The sequence below is a fragment of the Podarcis gaigeae genome, assembly GCF_964106915.1.
Source record: "Podarcis gaigeae genome assembly, chromosome: 5".
NCBI classification, from domain to species: Eukaryota; Metazoa; Chordata; class Lepidosauria; order Squamata; family Lacertidae; genus Podarcis; species Podarcis gaigeae.
The window spans coordinates 51147605-51166559 of NC_139681.1; the positions used below are offsets into that span (position 1 = coordinate 51147605).

At 38.4% G+C, this 18955-nt stretch overlaps 1 protein-coding gene across 34 annotated transcripts in view; it reads left to right on the forward strand.

The window, feature by feature from the left end:
• Positions 1–18955, forward strand: part of ABLIM1 (actin binding LIM protein 1) — a 217240-nt gene that overhangs the window by 86419 nt on the left and 111866 nt on the right. For all 34 annotated transcript variants that reach the window (XM_083741312.1, XM_083741302.1, XM_083741303.1 and 31 more), the window contains one exon: positions 13616–13750. Coding sequence is in view for 21 of the 34 variants with exons in the window: in XM_083741302.1 (XP_083597428.1) it covers positions 13616–13750 (135 nt within the window). In the remaining 13 variants the exon portion in view is untranslated. Of the gene's footprint in view, positions 1–13615; positions 13751–18955 lie in introns of those variants that run through there.

An 18955-nucleotide genomic window follows, 5' to 3' on the forward strand; every position in this document is an offset into this window, starting at 1 on the left:
GAATTGGCTTGGCAAGTTACTGTGTCGGTCATGTTTGCTTTTCTATGTTGTTTTTCCATGCAAAAAAACTGATGTGCCTGATGGTTCCTGCTCACGTTTTACTGCTCATTTATTTATTTATGTTAACTTCAATGATTTCTGATGAGTGATTTGATTTAGAGTTAGATCTGATGCATTAGGTTCTCAAATTAAAGGTCTGTAGCTTTGATCCATTTTAAAAATAAATAAATGTAGGCATGGGTTGTTTTTAGAATTGTACTTTGGTTGTTCTTAGCCCTGGCAAGTTTTGGAGTGTCTTTTAATGGACACCTTGGCATTATGCTTTGAAAAGCCATTAAGTTGCATTTATGAAATCACACGCTTAAGTAGAATTGTCCCATCATTTTCTCTAGAAAAATCAGTGGCAAAAGGTGGACCTCAGTTGCTTTAACAATCTCAGCCTGTGTCAAGCTTCTTCTGGACAAGTGCTGCTAACAGATAGCTATTTGAGAGGAAATGGCTTGAGTCACCCACCCGTAGGCTTCTGTATATTAACAGCACAAACTTGTGGGCGGAGTGTGTTTGGATAAGCTGCTCCTTTTAGCAAAGATGCCTCTGTGCCTCTTCCTGAAATAATTTGCAGTAGGTTCAGATTTAACACACGGGCTGATGATTTAAGTGGGTTATTGAACATTAATTCATTTCTGGGTTTTTTTCTTGCTGTACAGTTATGTACATCTTGCATAATCTAGCTGGATTCTGACACAAGGAAGAGATTTAAGTGTAATGATGTTTAATTTATTTATTATTTATTTATTGGCTTTATAGCTCACCTTTCTTCCAAGGACCTCGGTGTAGCATATATGGGTCCCCCACTTCTCATTTAATCCTCACAACAACTCGGCCTTTAAGAACCATATTGTCAGGAAAGCAGTATTCAATGTCTGGACAAAATACAAAGACTTATTGGAAAACAAAACTCCGAGGTGGCTCTCCCCTCTGGAAGCTAAGGCCCGAAAAAGACCCAATATGGAGGCCAAATGGCCAAAATATTGGGAAATATTAGAAAAAGACGGTGACAATTGGAAATTGCAGAGTTTGGAGAAAATGAAGGGTAAAGTGCGAGACTGGTTACATTACGCCCAGATTAAAGAAGCTTTTAAAAATGACAAAAAACTAGGGTTCCAGGTGGAGAAATCGAAGTTGGAGACAGAATTGTTAGAACCAAAGACTAAGGTACTATCAAGAATGTATAACTTGCTGTTAAAATGGAACACACAAGACGAAATGGTTAAATCTGCTATGATAAAGTGGGCACAGGATATTGGGCATAACATTATGTTTAAGGACTGGGAAAGGTTGTGGACCACTGGGCTGAACTTCACTGCATGTAATGCTTTGAAGGAAAATGTAATGAAAATGATATACAGATGGTACATGACCCCAGTTAAACTTGCCAAAATATACCATTCGTCTGATAATAAATGTTGGAAATGTAAAGGAAATGAAGGAACATTCTTTCACCTCTGGTGGACTTGCCCTAAAGTGAAGGCCTTCTGGGAAATGATATATAACGAGTTGAAAAAGGTATTTAAGTATACCTTCACTAAGAAACCAGAGGCCTTCCTCCTGGGTATTGTCGGCCAGAAGGTGTTAAAGAAGGACCGAACATTCTTTATGTATGCAACAACGGCAGCAAGGATACTCATTGCCAAGAATTGGAAAACTCAAGATCTACCCACACTGGAAGAGTGGCAGATGCAACTGATAGACTATATGCAACTGGCGGAGATGACTGGCAGAATCCGAGACCTGGGAGAAGAAAGGATTGAAGAAGATTGGAAGAAATTTAAGATTTATTTACAAAAATATTGTAATTTGGTTGAATGTTAAGAAGGATGCTTGATCATAAATAATTGGCCACCACTAAATTAGATTGGAATTTGATGATAGGTGAGATCAAGGAAAATACAAACCTTTTGGAGAATTATTAGACTATACTTAAATGAGTGGATATAAGATTGTAAACAAGATGATAATTTGCTTGAAAAAACTTTTCAACAATGTAAGTGGGAGCAGGAGACGTGAGGAAGTCTAAACAAGTTATGAAATTTTGTTATGATATAAGCAATGTTGTTTATTATTTATGTATTTTTTTCACAAAAAATCTTAATAAATATTTATATAAAAAAAAAAATCCTCACAACAACCCTGTGAGGTAGGTTAGACTGAGAGGCAGTGACTGGCCCAAGGTCATCCAGTGATTTTCATGACCAAGCTCTCCTAGGGGGTAGTCCAACACTCTTAACCACTGCACCATTCTGGCTCCATACTGGTTTAAGTAGGTTAGGCCTGCTTCTGATGGTGTGGTGTGAAATTATGCATTTTCAGGCATACTTCTGCTTTGTCTTTTCTATGGAAAATAGATGTTTTAGGAAGCCAACCTGGCAGATGCCTGCCTGCCATGGAAAACCAAAATACTGGTTCTTTCCCATGTTATATTGATAATGTATCTTGAGGTACAAGTGTGCAGTTCCTACCCTCCCAAAAAAACCCAACAACAACCAGAAATAGCTTTTGGACATTAACATTTAATACAATGATAGTCAAAGTATTAGGAAAAATGATGTGGGGAAATCACATTAATTGGGAAAGCCACCATGAAACGATACAGGGGTCATTTCAACTGGAATATAAGTAGATCCAATGTAGTGCAATCTAGTTAATAGTAGACCCCCCCCCCAAAAAAAAACACCACAACAACATTCTTTGTTACTTTCTGCCCTAGCCAGCTTTAATATGTACATAGGGGAATTTGGAAGCTGTGCTGCTGGAGTTCTGGTGACCTTAAAAGACACAGGTTTACAATGTTACTGATGCCATAGTTTTATTCCTTCACATGCACACCCTGTTCAGTCAGATATTTGTTGATTTGGCCAAGTTTACTTGACTATGCTGTCCATTCTGCGTTGTATCCAAGGGCACCCTGCCCCCTTCTATACACAGGAGCAAGGGGGTGGGGATCAGCTTATGTGTTCTCATCAGTCTGTACCTGTCTTCCAAATAGCCACCTGTCAGTTGAGAATTAGGAGCCCCACTGAGGAATGCAACAGGGTGTTGGTGGGCATTCCAGCATGGTGATGTTTTCCTGCTAAGTGGCAGGCCTCTGTTAGCAGCAAGTGCTTCTCTAGTGGAGGTCAGATATGGGGTTATGTGGGTGATGAACAGACCTTCAGTAAGCAATAATGAGTTCACTTCAGTGGAGAGGTCCTGAAAGAATACAGCATGTTCAAATCTGTAATCGGCAGTTTCTGAGAGGGTGACCAGTTTGTAACTCTCTTAATAAGGCTGTCAGGTGACCCCTTTTATGCTGTTGCTTGCCCCATACTTACTACAGCAATAATTTGTTTTTTACTTTTGATTTGGTTTTGTTTTTTACTTTTGATTTGTAAACCTAGTGTAACTATGCACTCTTCTGCCAATATTCCTCATTTCTAAAGGCAGGAGAAAACTGAGCAGAACCCCAGATGGTTGACCAAAGTGCACAGGATAGGTTCAGGATGATATTATTATATGTGAGAAAGAAGCTCCAGCTCCAGCTTCGGCAGAGTGCATTTCCTTTGTATTGCTCTGATAGCTGTGATTTTCCACCGGGGCAAAATGATGTAATTAAGAGAATGGTGTTTGTACAATGCCATATCATCTGTAATTTCCTTAGCAACACACTGACTTCGTACACAAACTGGAATTTGACACAGCTAAATGGTACTTTTGGCATCTGCAAATATGAGGAAATGTTGTCATTTTGCATGTCAGTGAGACCCTCTGAGTAAGAATCCAATCCTGTCAGCTGTTGTTATGATGCATAAGGAAACTTGCTCTAATAAAATTCTGTTGATTGAACCTGTTTGAAAAGGACTTTATTCTACATGTTATTGGAGCAAGAATTATATCCATTATTATTATTATTATTATTATTATTATTATTATTATTATTATTATTATTATTTTGCAATACACAAAAAATGTCATGGAATAAAAATATTATTCTCAAAGTACAGATATATTTATTTTAACATACTATATTTTGTATAAACAGGTTCCAAATTTCAGTATACTTGTCCATGCAAAGTCTACGTCTATAAGCAATCCACTCATAAGTGGCAAAGGATTCTTAGGGGAAGCAATGTGCTTTAAATTTATTTTGTGTATGCATCACTAATTAGCTGCCCATGTAGAAGAAAACATTTCTGTTCTTGTTGAACAACAGAAGCTTAATTTATGATAAGCTTTTAAAGGTGCTGTTGTGGAGGTCAAATGAAGTCAGAGCAGGTTGCTGGTCAAAACTGCTTTTGAAACCTGTACTATGACAATTTTTCATTCTGATCTGCTGATCAGAAATGAGATAATAGCAGCTAACTAGAAGAAGTATCTGTGCAGTTTGTGTTGCCCATCATATTTTTGTAAGTCTTTGAGTTGCTTTTGTGTAAATTGTGACTAATAAATAGTAATAATAATACTTGGTTCAAGTGTTCACCCTTCTCAGAATTCTCTACAAACTTTGGAGGTTACTTAGTTGAGAAACTGGGTGTGAACTTAGTTTTCTAAAGGCAGAAAGTTTGAAAAACACTGTACTATGCTAAATAAGTGGTGACGGCACTGCTTTTTCTTATACAAGGTCATTTCCCAGCTGCACCAGTTGTATCTGGGAAAGTCTGCCTGCTGTCCGCCACTTGAAGTGCTGATCTTAGCAAATGGATAATCCATCCGTGCTTGGATCATCAGCATTTTCTCACCCTGATTAGCTTGCTTACAACAGAGATCTAAAAGAGAATGCAAAGTCAACATTGCTGCAGATGAAGAATAAAATCCCAGCCATTTTTCCTCTCTCCCTGAGTATATGATAGCATGACCAATAACTTTCGGGGTCAGTGTGTTTGCTTGGAATGCTGGTTTAGGATGTTCAATTAATGGCTTAAATTCAGACGGATTAAAAACAATACAGTTCACTTGAATTCAGATGGATTAAATGAGCAGTTGTCTTTTGCCAAGCTGCCTGAATGATGGTCTTTGGGGACAAATATGGAATGCTCAATACTTTCCTGGAAACAACATCAATCTGCAAGAGGGTGGAAGTGGATAGATCATATTTATAGTTCTATTTGAGTTTGTCTCTTAAAGAGAGGTTGGGGGCTAGTTCTCCCTCATTTTGCAGACTGAGATGCATGAGTTGATTGAAAGCGCTTGCCACTTCAAAGGCTCCTGCATTAGGTCATAATATACAGTACGTTCTTCTTCAACTGCTAGTTTTCTGAAAGCATAGAAGAGCCTGACACGCAGGTGCTTCCACAAATATCATAAAACCTCCTTGCATCACCATGTTTCCCTGAGTGTTCGATTTTCTTGCAAAACTGCAGGGAAACTTGAGATGGGAGGAAAGTGTTTTTCTGCATTTCTGGATTGGTTTAAAGCAGGACTATCAAACATAAGGCTCAGGTGCCCAGTGTAACCAGGGCTTAATTCACACAGCTGTTTATACAATTTCCCTGCCATTTTTCTAACCATTATTTTGTGCATTATATTTGACTTTCACATGATGTTAAAGTCAATTCCATAAAATTTGTGGAATAGAATGGAATATTGTGCAAGATTAGTGCTTATTTCCATGTTATAAGGTTCCAGAGAAAATCTGTTTGCAGCCCCCTCAGTCTGAAAAATCACAGGAGGTTTGCACATTTTTTCCACCTTTTCCAGTTTCATGTTGCAGCCGCTGAGGTGACAAGTCATGAGGTGGAATTCTGAAAAGGTTAAGCCTGTAAGAATGGCGGAGTCTAGTGGGAGAAGGATGGCATGGAGGAATAACATACATGAATGACATTTGCCGCAACATGGTGGTAAAGCAGTCAAGGTATGACTGGCATGTGCAGTGTGAAAGAAATGTTAGAAAATGGGACAAACGTGTGAACCTTATAATCAGTTAAACTAATGCAATGAACCCCACTTGTGAATGCAGCCCTACATATCCTCGTCATGGTCCATACAAATGACTGAAGAGTCTTCAGAGCTAGGAAAAAAAATCCCTTAAGAGGGCAGTGAAGCAGTGGCTTGTCTTCTTGTGACTACCACTTGTAAACTCTGCTGGAAAATTGCAGCAGGTGGATGGGAGATGATTTTTTTATCTGAGTAGATAAAAACAGTTATTTCTGAGATTTGTCCTGGAATATACAGTTTACATTTCCCTTTTTCATCTCTTTGTGCTCCCTTTTTAGTTAACAGCAATTTCATGTTTTCCTCTAGGCATGTGTTTCTTAACAGCATTGCGACACTGCAATCATTAAGAACAATTCTCTCTCTCTTGAGCGTGGAGATATGGTGATGTGTCACATAATATGTATAGCTTAGTAAGAGGAGCAGGAGTCTTGATAACTGTAGTATTGGAAAAATATAGACAAAGTGAAGCAATAGAGGCCAGGCAATCTGTATTCTTTCTGTAACCAAGCTTCACATTGTGTGTAGATCAAAAGGAGTTTTGAAATATATATAAAATAGGATTAAGGAAGCCACACTTCCTAAAAAGAAACAGTAATTCTGCACTGGGGGTTTTAGTGGTTGGAGGTAGAGATGGGGATTTGGAAACTGGAAACCGAAACATTCCAATGTGGGGGATTTTTGCATGATAAATTGATGTAAATTTATGGAAATTCTTAACAGTAAGTTGCACATTTTGAAACTGGACATTTCTGGGGTAAAGTGTTTTTATTTTAAACATAAACCAGAGATTTTTAAATTGTAAGGTATGCTAGCTTTCTCATGTGAATGTAAATACTGTATTATAAAGTGTTAGTCATAAACGTATCAGTGTTTCTGCTGTACCTATATAGATATTTTCGCTGTTCTTGCGAGCCCATCTGAGTACAGTTTGGGAAATAAATTATTATTTTATTATTAGTTATTAAATTTGTTAGTTGCTTTATTTTGCCTAAGGCAACTCAAGCCAGCTTAAACAGCCAAGCAAATAATTCTGATGATAATGATGGATCTAGAACAGGGTTTCCCAAACTTGGGTCACCTACAACTCCTACAACTCACATCATCCCTAGCTAGCAGGACCGATGGTCATGGATGATGGGAATTGTAGTCCAAAAACAGCTGGAAACCCAAGTTTAGGAAATCCTGATCTAGGTCCCATTGATTTTAATGGGATCTAATTGTAATTAACTTAGTTTGGGTCCAACCGTAGATTATACAAATGATGCATGCTCAATCCTAGGTCTCTTCTCTTTCTTCCACAAAGTCTATTTTTACAAAATATGTGATGTCAGATGACATCACTTTGTTGTGAGTTTTTTTCTTTTTGCTCAAATTTCTTGGTTGCTGTGTGTTTGGCAGTGAAGCTTATAGCTATATCACACATCTTGATGAAATGGATCTTCCTGATTATCTTTTTAGATAGTTGCTCTTACAGGGATAATGAGCAACTCTAAAACAGCTTGAGCTTTCTCATGTGGGAATTAAGAATTCCGTCACACTTTAAATTAGCATAGGACATATGGACCATATCGTTTTGAGGAAGTTCTGTTTCTATTTGGCTGCTTCCATTCTCCCCAATATGGAACTTCTAGGCACACAATCTGAACACTAAGCGCTTACCTGGCGCTTTCAGTGTAAAATTGACTCTCAGAGGTCAGTTTGACCTGCAGTGGATATGATATGTGTGAAGAAATTTTAAAAATGCATTGCAGAGCCAGTGAGGAAAGGGCAAATGAGAGTCAAGGACATCAAAGCACACTGAACATTCTTGCAAATAGTATGACAGAGACCAAGTATCTGACTGAAGGACTCCAGCTACTGGAAAGAAAACTGACTGTGTATCTCTAGAAACTTAATCACATATTACAACACTTCTGCAGAGAAGGTGCCGTGCAGGTGGTGGTGTGTGATGATCCTATATACATGAAAAATGCTGTCTGTACCCACAGTGTTCATGTACACATGCAGTCAGTTTTCATGTACACATGCAGTAGTGTATGTGGATGTAGAATTGTTTATGTTGCAGTGTAGATGCATGTGATGGGTTAAATGATTATGGAGATGTACCTTCCATGTAGAAATTCTGTATGTTATGAAGTAGCCTGACAGAAGCAAATTACCTTTGGAGTTCAAAGTGGTGGTAACTGAGGATCCATGTATGACTTACTCTGATAATGTGAGAGTATAAGGCCATTCCATTTCCCCACTGTTTACTTAGCTGATAAGGTTAAGGTTAAAATGCAAATCTGATCATTCTACCTAGCAATTTTGTTCATTGAAAGTGAGTGGAAATGTGTAAGCAAAAGTGAGGAGATGCTTTAATTAGAGAAGTTGATAGCATCTTTTGTTTCTGATGCAGAGTTTTTTGAACTTACTAATATCAATATTGAAGGGGAAATGCACTTAATTCAAATAAGAAGACAATTTTGCAACTAATGACACACCTACTCCAGGTGCATAGTATCCAAGACTGGTCCAAATCCCACTCAGACTTCTCCATGAGAATAAAAATACAATAATAATAAAATAACTAACTCATTAACTGGCTGTTGGATGATCTCATAGAGGTGTTCTTTCTTGTCTTTATGGAAAGGTGTTCTTTTTATAGGTGAACATGATTAATTGCTAATTGCCATTTTATACCCTAGCATCTGAGCTTCTCTCCTGGAGGAATGACCTCATGGGGTGGTATTTCTAAGAATATGAAGACATTACAATTGTAATGCACGTAAAGCAGATTGGGTAGTATAAAGTGTGCAGACTCAGGGAACAGAAAAAAATGATGTGTCTTATGAAATTCAGCTGGCTTCTAATAAGCATCTTACAAATTGCATCTGCTGCCTAAAATATGCTCAAAACGTTCTGCTTGCTTTGAAATTAAGGCTTCAAAGTTTCTTTCTTTCTTTCTTTCTTTCTTTCTTTCTAAGTAGCTTTGCTTATGTAAGTATAATATCCTCGGACAAATCATGGCTGTTAATATATGTTCCAGAGCTGTGCTTCTAAATATAGAAGATCCCAAATTCAATTCCTGGCATCTCCAGGTAGGGCTAGGAGAGATTCCTGCTTGAAATCATGGAGAGCTGCTGCCTGTCTGTGTAGACAGTGCTGAACTAGATGAATCAATAGTGTGACTTGGAATATGAATGCTTCCTATGTTCATCAAGCTGCTACAAGTAAATTTAGCCCATGCTTCTTGTTCTGGGTAAAAAAGTGTGGTGGTGGTGTTTTGATGGTGATTCAGGATTTTTCTCAAGAGTATGACTATGGAAGAGATTATACCATACAGTATGTATTTCTAATGAAACTATTAAAAAAAACCCATATACTCCCAGTTTGTTTCCTATTTCAGTGCTGTGCATCTCCTTTCTGCTGCATGCAAGGTCACCTCTGTTATTAGAGAGCTTTACCATGTAATGTATATTTCCAGTGGGACAAAGGTTTATTTTAAAAAAATAGCTTCTTCCCAAGAAGCTGAATTCAGTTGCTGAGCTTCAATTTCAGGACTATGGGGAGTGTGGCTGGCCATGTAATTGCGACCATCAGATATATTGGTCAGGATGTGGCTATGAGATACGCATGAGGCACAAATAGCAGTAATGCTACAAATACCAAAACTATATTTTGCCTCTGGAATTTGTATTTCATTCAGTGCAGGAGCACTACTTCTCTGTGAGGGGTAATCTGTGGTCTGACATGTGGACAGGGCATATGTGTACAAGGAAGACATAGAAGGATTGTATAGAGAAACTCATGAAGAAAATGTGTAGTCCTCATGGTAACAAATAGGGAACGTACAAAATACGACAGTGGTATGCAAGAATGTCTGCTCTGAGCAAAAAAATGGGATAGATACGGATTTCAAGAATTATAATGGTGTGCTTACAAAGGAATTTTAGTTACCTCTGAATAGGCAGCTCATTTCACACACATACTCAGTTTTTGTATGCACATACTTGTTTCTTCTGTTGAAGTGAAATATTAGTATGTTACTTGAGTGTCACCATGCCTGTTTCAGATGAATAGGTCACAATGAACCTGTGAACCAATGAGAAATATTTGAACTCCTCTGGAACCTCCCCTAACAGTTGTGTTTTTTAAATCTCTTATTTAGTTTCTAGGATTCCTGATCACCCTGACTCTCTGGAGGGGTTGGGCAGTGCAGGGCTAGGAAGTGAAGGGCAAAGGTTGACTTGGGGAACTTTAGAATTGGAATCCCAAGCAATTTTGATTCAATTTAGTATTAACTGTTGCTCATTGGAACTGGTAGGGCAGAAGGCAGGGAGCCCAACAGTAGGTAGAGCCAACAGATTCTCCTCTCTGCTGAGTTCTACAAGGGCAACACTCACTAACAGAGGAGAAAGCCAACAAGTAGTGCTACCTCTTGGACTGGTCATAAGAATGCAGGCATCTGGCAGCTGGCTGAGGGCAGATTGAGGTTGTTGGGGCAGAATCCTATCCACCGAAATGGATCAGCGTTCTCTGGTTAAGTTTTTTTGTCATTGTCTGGATTCCAAGGGTTGTCTTCTTAATGATACCTTGTTGGTGCGGGGTGGATAATAGGTTTTTTTTTTAATCTTTTAGTGTAAGCAAAATAATGACACTTGCTGCTTCTGTATGATGCATCACTTGCACAGCGCCATTTGTCCTTGTGTCATAATTTCTACTTGGCCAGAAAGTTAAATAAAAAATAAGGCACATTTAATATTTTTGTAAAAAAATTGTCCTACTTTTTCAGCTTTTGAGTGTTCTGCATCTAAGCCAGGCATCCCCAACCTGCAGCCCTCCAGATGTTTTGGCCTACAACTCCCATGATCCCTAGCTAACAGGACCAGTGGTTACGGATGATGGGATCGGTAGTCTGATAGAAGCTTTTTAAGATGTTTGATTTGCCTTTAATTATTGTGGGACACTGTCCCTTGTTTTAGAATATAGGGGTGGGTAGGGTTTTTCTGTTCTGCTGATTTGTTGTTGTTTTTTGTTGTTTTGTTTTGGTTACACAGATTCTGCAGGATTTTATAGAGTTTCAAAGACATACAAACTTACCAAAGATTATAGTGCGACAAAATAAATGTGTGTGCACCATAAGTGGCAGTGCCTCCGTCACAATTTTTTTCATATGACTTAAAAACTATTATTCATCTCCATCCATAGTAAGACTTCTCCCTTGTTACACTTTGTTGCATCCATATAAATTTTCCATTGGCATACAAAGAAGCTATGTCACCAACCTGTAATTAATGTCTTCCACACAGGACAATACCAGTAGGTGGCTCTTTGTAGGACTGTCAATCAAGGCTTTATTGTAAACAGTTCAAATTACACCAGCAACAGATAATACAGGCTGCTGATGAAATGTTGAAGATGCAGGTTCAGAAAGTCTGTATAGTCTTTGATTAATCAGGTTTGAGACTTTGTTTATATGTCAGTATCACTTGACAGACAACTTAAAAGGCTTTTGTGGCACCTCACTTAAACTTTGGATTTTGAGAAGTCAGTACAGAAGCTGGAAGAGAAAATAGCAGAGAACATTAGTTTTCAGCTGGCAAGCTGTGGCCTACAACCTCAGGTGGGTCACACCACCAGCTCCAGGATGGTCTTTTGTAGATAGGGAGAGAGTGAGAGAGTAGGAGACAGAAATGTACAATGAGAGTGCAAATGAGAAACGTAAGTGTGAGTGAGTGAGTGAGTGAGTGAGTGTATAATAGAATCTTGGAGAAGACTTCAGCTGTGGGATTGCTAAATAGGAAGTGTGTTAGCATTAAGGTGTCAGGACTTCTGCAGTAATATATCCACAACACCAAGAGTAGGATGAAAGCAGTTTACAACTAACCACTAACTAAAACAGTTTTTCGGACTAAAGAAGCTGCCTCATAGCACCTGTGTTTTCATGTTAACTGGGCCTGCAATGATGCTATTGCTAGTTTTATTTTGTAAGTGAATACCCAGTGCCTGGGGTGGTCTTCATCCACCCCCTTTCATAAGTACTGTGTTACCTCAGTTGCCAGTTAATGCAGTGGTCTTTTTTGGGAAAGCTAATAACCCCAGTCTTGTAGTCCGAAAATAGAACTTCATTACTTAAAGATTAGGGAGGGTTCACCGAAGGCTGTGTGCTGCTGGGGTCTTATTTAGACATAATTGCTAATTAAAACATTAGTCGGCATTCCCTTCAGTGTTTTGTGCACTCATATGGATTAAATAACAGGGCACTGTAAATAGAAAGCAAGAAACCTATCAGAAGTGTGGTGGGTGGCGGGGGTTAAGGAAAAAGCATTTTGTCTTCCTAGCTGTTTTGCTGCCATAAAATATTTTAAATGTGAAGTTTGGTTCTATGGAATTACATTAATGTACACCACACCTTTCAACTGCAAATAGAATAGATATTTACACTCCTATAAACTAAGCAAATCTACAAAAAGGGAAGGAGGGAGAATTCAAAGGTTGAAACATATGAATGTAAGCAAAGTGACAGTCTTTTTATGTCCCATTAATTCCAATAGACTAAGTTAAGGACATGTCTTCCTATATCCTTTCCTTACTCATGATCAAGAAACTGGCTGCAATTCATTTCAGCCCATAATATGGCATATAGTAAAATGAATATCTATAGATTCCTCAGGTAGGACAGCTGAATTGAAACCTTTATTTGTTTCTATTGAATAAAACTATTTCTGTGCCACCATATCATTAAATATGAGAGCGGTTTACAATGTTAAAACATAAAATACTATTTAAAAGTGCAGATGACTTCAGGATAAAAATTCATCAGCTGCAGGGCACTGTCGACATGAAAAAGTCTTCAGAAGATGCCTGAAAGTTAAAAGTGAGGATCTCTGCTGGGAAAGTGTTCCACAGCATGGGGACCAGCATCACTAAGTAACCATCTTCTAGTTGAGACTGGTCTGGCTTCTGAAGCTTTGTAAAATATTTAAAATGAGCAACTACTCCAAATTGGGGGTTAGGATTCTCTGCATCCCTAATATTACAGTGAACATTTATACTTTAGCATGCTAGCAATATTGACTGACATGACTTCCGCAGAATTATTTGGTTAAAGAGCTGTTGAGTTTAGATGGATTCAGAAATGAATGTTAGTCTGACACAGTTCTTTTCTTATTATCCCTGCCCTGCTTCCGGTATTTTCTTACTTTGTATGAAGTGTACATCACATTGCAAATGGCCTATGAAGCCTGTTTTTATGTGATCCCCTCTTTCAGATTCTGAAGAGTTTACATCCCAGGAGTGTTTGAACACATGCTTTTTAATGAAAGTGTAGATTGACTGTCAGGCTATTGAAGCAGAATGCAATTCACATGAATCTAAAATATTTGGCTATGGGTGGAAAGCCTACAGGTGTGGCAGGGGTATCACTTAAGCCCAGTGGATCTGGCAAATCACTACCAGTGGAGCTCTTATCACAAGTGTGAGATCATTTAGTGCAAGCTATGGTTTGACATTGCTTGTGTTTTCCTTAACTGCTTTCCTCATCGCTTCCTAATGAGTGTAATACATATTTTTTTAAAATGCATCTTTTTGGTTAAAGCTCTGTGAGAAGCTGGACAAATCTGAAAGAAAGTCCTGTGCATATAATTTCTCATTATTTTTACAGTGGCACATCCTCAGGAGCCTCACCATTCCACAGAGAAGCCAGTCATCCACTGCCATAAATGTGGGGAGCCATGCAAAGGAGAAGTTCTTCGTGTCCAGGCCAGGCATTTTCACATCAAATGCTTTACCTGCAAAGGTACCGTGACGCTCCTTTTTCTTACAAGCTTATGAACTGGCCCCATCAAATTGTTCACTTATCTATTTTCATCCAAAAAACATTGTAATGTATTATTTGCTGTGGCTACCCACTATGCGTGTGCAGATGGGATCCAGATCAAATGAAGAAGAATCTCAGAATCTCAGAACTATCTCCAAAGTGTAATGAAAAAAAGAGCACCACTTAAATGTACAGGCAAGTGAGTGGTATGCAGTGGGTGGTAGACTGTCTAAGGTGATTTACCTAGTTAAAAATCCCTTCAGCTGATTACTGAGTGGTTTTGACCCTGGGCTTATTCACACTTACCTTTTGCCCCGCTCTTGTGTGTGATGCGCTTGGGTAACTGACATAGAAAATAACAGATTGACTAGACCTGAGCATCTTTGTGGGAACAGTATTGCAAGGGAGTGTACATTCTTCAAAGAATTTTACAAAGAAAACTATTACAAAACAGTAGGATGGCTTGGGAAAAGGGAAGCAGGTATGTTTCATAAAGCAGTCCTGCACAGACACCCATGCCTTTAAAAAAAAAGTTTATCTCACCACCCCCGCCCAACAGAAAATCTGTTCCTCCTCTTCAACCCTCCCTACTCAAGTCTATTACACATGGATGGGATGTTGCCCTTGCATGAGCATTGCACAATAAAATGTGCTTGTGGCCTGCTTTCAGTGTTCATTGAGAAGAGTCCAGTGTTTCTAGCCCTGAAATCATATGATTATGGTTTGAGATGCAGCATGGTTTTTCTTCCCTGACTATAGCTTACATCTCAAGAATTGTTTAGACTGTGATCTCTCAGATACGACAATTTTCATCAGAACCATCAGCTGGGAGACCTCCATCTGCTGTGACAGTGACATACAGAAACTCACTGCACATATACGCTCTCACTCTCCCAGTTCAGGCATCATGATCAAACTGCAGCTTGGCCATTGGGAATGTGCTGCGGGCACACATGCTCTGCTCTACCCTTTCGTAAGCTGACCCTTTCCTCCACTCTTCTGGTTTGCAATAACCATGATTTGTTCTGACATTCAGATTGTACCATAGTTTGTCCAACCAGCAGTAGTTTGCCTCCAAACCAGAATAAGATAATTTGAAATGGTAGTTTCTGGTTCTGGTTTACAACAAACTATGAGCCACGATTAACTACTAGTTTCCCTCACACAGTTAAAGTTACAATGGGTAACTTTAGTGAGGACAAGTGCCCTCATGCTAGATGGCCAGCGTCTGCCGCAGGAAGCCTGCTCTTCTCTCTCATCATTTCATGGAAAGTATAATGCTTAAAGAAAGCTGCAGAGAGCAGTTTGCCAAAACAGAGCAATAGTTACCATGAATGAGGATGGGCCCCCCATATTAACTCAATATATATGTGTGTTTTAATTTGCATGCTGAAGGCAGCTACAAAATCAACATGGTACAAAGCAGTTACTCTTAAGACAATGTACATGAATGTATTTATAAAATTTGGAGTTCCTTGGGAAGTATATCAGTCAGCCTTTGTCCAAATTGCAAAGCAGAACACACTTCCAACTCTTCTTTTGATTTTTCTGTGCTGCCTCTTGCATAAATCAATGGGATGAAAGTGGCTTGTCCCTTCAGTCTCATTAGGTGTCTTTCTTTTGTTTGAATGCCACTTTAAATTTGTCATTCACCAAGGTGAAAGCAAGCCTGGAGAATATCTTTCAAGATCCTCATGAAATGCTTAGAAGTTGACTTTCCCCAGTTAAAGTGGAAATATTTTGCTTAAGAAAAAAGCCTGTGGAGGTGGTGATTATGTCATTTATCCAATATAGTGTCTAAGCTCCACTCTCTCTCTCTCACCTAGGATTATTTTGTTCTCCCAATGCAGACCATTTAATCTAGATTATTTAGTCTAGATGCTTCCTTTCCAGGGTAGCTAGGTTAACGTTCTGTCTCAGTGATCATAAGTACTAGGTGCACTTTTAAACCTAGTATATAGTACAAGATTCTGTCACATCATCTACTAGAAATCCAAATGCTCAATGTCAGGACATTCTCTTTTTGTAAGGGTCTTGAAAATGCCATGATTCTCTAATTATAAGACACAGTTCTTACACGCATATACACAACTTTTATAAAGGCTGCAGTGAGCACTTCTTCCCTTTGCATCTGGTCCCCTGGGTGGATAGATCAGACACTTCTGTTGATGAAGCTTGTGATATTACTGGCAGTCAGACATTGGTCAACAGCACTTTGTCAGGCAGCCAAGCAGTAACCTCGGGGGCTATATAATATTAATTTTGCAAGGAACACTATAAATAACTACTTTGCTGAAAGTGATTTTAGTTGAGTAATGTAGACAAACCCTAATAGACAAAAATACAGTACAAAAATAATATAATCATGAGGATGAAATGGACTACATAGAATAGAGTTAATAGACCTTATGCATGTTTACTCCGAAGTAAGTTCCCTTGTGTTCAATGGAAATTACACTAGGCACACAAGATTACGGCCTTACAGTCTTATCCATGTTTCCTCCTAAGGATATCAGTGTTTTAAATAAAATAAAAAGAAGTAAGTCCTACTTATTTTAATAGGGTGTATTCTCAGGTGTGTATTAGTATGTAGTCAAATTATTATTATTATTTCATTTTATATACATTATAACAATTATAACAACAGATGAAAATTAAAATATCAAAAACAAAGCTATAAAATAGGAACATAGAAGGAACTTACATTTGACTTTGTTTTGAGGAGTGTTCATGTTACCACCTCAGTGGAAGTGTGGCAGGGGATACAGGATCACACAGGCAAGCCCATCCATGCCAATGTCTATATGTTAAAACTATATCAGAAGGAGTTCTAGTCATATAACAATGTATGTGCCCACATAGAGATTCTCTTTGCAATGAAGAACCATGGCCTCAATCCACATTACTCCTTTGCTAGCACTCTGTGTGTATACATTAGACTAGAACCCCTGTTTTGTGGGTTTTTTGTTTGGCTTTTTGTTTTTTGTTTTTGTAAAAGTGACAAGAGTTCCTATTATGCAGTTTGAATACATGATATCAGAAGATCATGGTGTCGGTTGTCTATGTGACTCTCTGCAGCCTTCTTTTAATATGCGGAAGCGGTTATGTGAACTACATTTGGATAACTGTTATCCAAATTTGCCTTCAATTCCTGTTTGTATGTTCCTGAACTGTTGCATTGTATTACCTTCTCACTGGATTAGGCCTGGTGGCTGAGAAGTATGCTTCCCCTCACAATCTCTTTCTCTCTCCAGCTCTACCTGATATGTCTTTAGCAGCTTTGCTGGCAGCATACAAATAAAATTATGTATGTATGTATGTATGTATGTATGTATGTATGTATTTTTTTTAGAGTTCCTGTTACAGGATTTCTTACCTGCTAGCATCACTGACCACCCCTGATGTAGTTTAATAGAATATATTATCTTTCCAACTTGGTGGATAACTTGTTTTTCTATGGATGGCTGTTAATGAAGATGTTTAAATGCTGCTGACAGATTAATAATTTGCAATACGAGCAGCCCAAGCAGTCACATGGAGAAGGGTGAATAACCTCTCCAAGGGTAAAAGAAATTTAGATGTGGCTCTGCATTATAATGTGTAAGAATAGATGATGTTACTTTTGCCAAATGAATGTTGTGCTTGTAGCTTTTTATTTTTTTAAAAAACTACAGGTTGATACCGCTATGAGTGAAGCATTCACCTAAACTGAGTATTTGATTAGAAAGCTGTTCCACTACTGACAGACTGCTCTGATAGTTTGCCAGACATGAGATTGATGCTACACTTGTCAGAATTAATCAGACTGACACCCTGATCCTAAACACATTAGTTAGAACAAAGCCAAGTCTCTCTAAAAATCAGTAGGATGTACTTCTATGTAACACGTTCAGCGTTAAGGATTTTCAACACATGCTGAAATTTCAACAGGACAGATACATTTATTGTGTGATAAGTGATGTATTCCAAACTATTTCCCCATCTCCAAATTTATACAGGAAACTGCTCTGCAGTTTTTCGTTTTTCGTTTGGGGAAAGATGCATATTTTTTTTTTGCACGAGCATATTCTGTTGCTCCCAAAGAGGAGTTTGCAGCCACTCTGCTCTTTGCCTGCACTATTCTGAATTAAGTCAAGGTTTGACTTAGCATGCCTTCTGAATTGGAGCTTGTGGTTAAGCTTTCTTCTCACTAGCTGTGAGCTGTAGCTGAGGTTTGTGTCAGCAAAACTCTCAAACCTGTTCTCAGGTGTGCTGAGATCGTCAGAGGTGTAATAGCATCCAGGCTGTAAAAATCAATCTTGCTATCTTTTAACGTATTAATTTAAAATCCTATCATTTGCTGAGACTGTTCTTTGCAGAAAATTATGTGACTTGACCGAAGGTCTCAAAATGAGATGAACAAAATACAGTGTGTGGGGTGGGTAAAAAACGTTTTATTCGCGGAGGCTTGGAGAGAATCTTTGTGGTTTTTAAAATGTTATTTATTTACAATGCTTTCTTTTCTGCAATTTCTTTTCTCTTGTTTACTTTATTGCAGTGCTTCCCCCCCCCCAGCTGCCTACTCCATCAATACAGTAGTTGAGATCGAGTCTAATGGTTTTCTAGAAGTGACAGTATGTCTTTCTCCTCTGTATTAAAGATAAATAAATCAGCAAATCCTCTTGAGACTCCCAACAATAACATTCCAGTATTATTATAACCCCTGAGCCTAGAAGTAGCCCTGAACTATTCTGTACCAGTTGAAAGCGGTCTGCATCCATTGTGTTTTTATGCCAGTGCTCTATGATCAGAGACACTACGGCTATTTCTAGCTCTTGCTGAATGCTGATAAAGAACCAGCTAGCTAGAAATAGTGGTGCTTATCCTTAAGGAAGTGAACTCTTCATGATGATATGCAAAGAATCTCAGTCATTCAGCTATTGACCACAAGCTATACTTAAAGAGGGGGTAGTTAACAACTTTGTTTTAAAGTAGCAGTTTTTGAGGTTGCATAATAACGACGACTACTTCCTACTTGGGGAGTATTATTCCAAATGTGCATAAGTTTATTTAAAAAATACTAAAATCTTAAGCATTGCTATATACAAACTTCATTTATTAGATTGTCTGCAAAATATTAATGTTTATCTTATTTGCGTTTCTGGGTATGTCCAAAGGATGTGGCTCTTCTTCAGTATATATCTA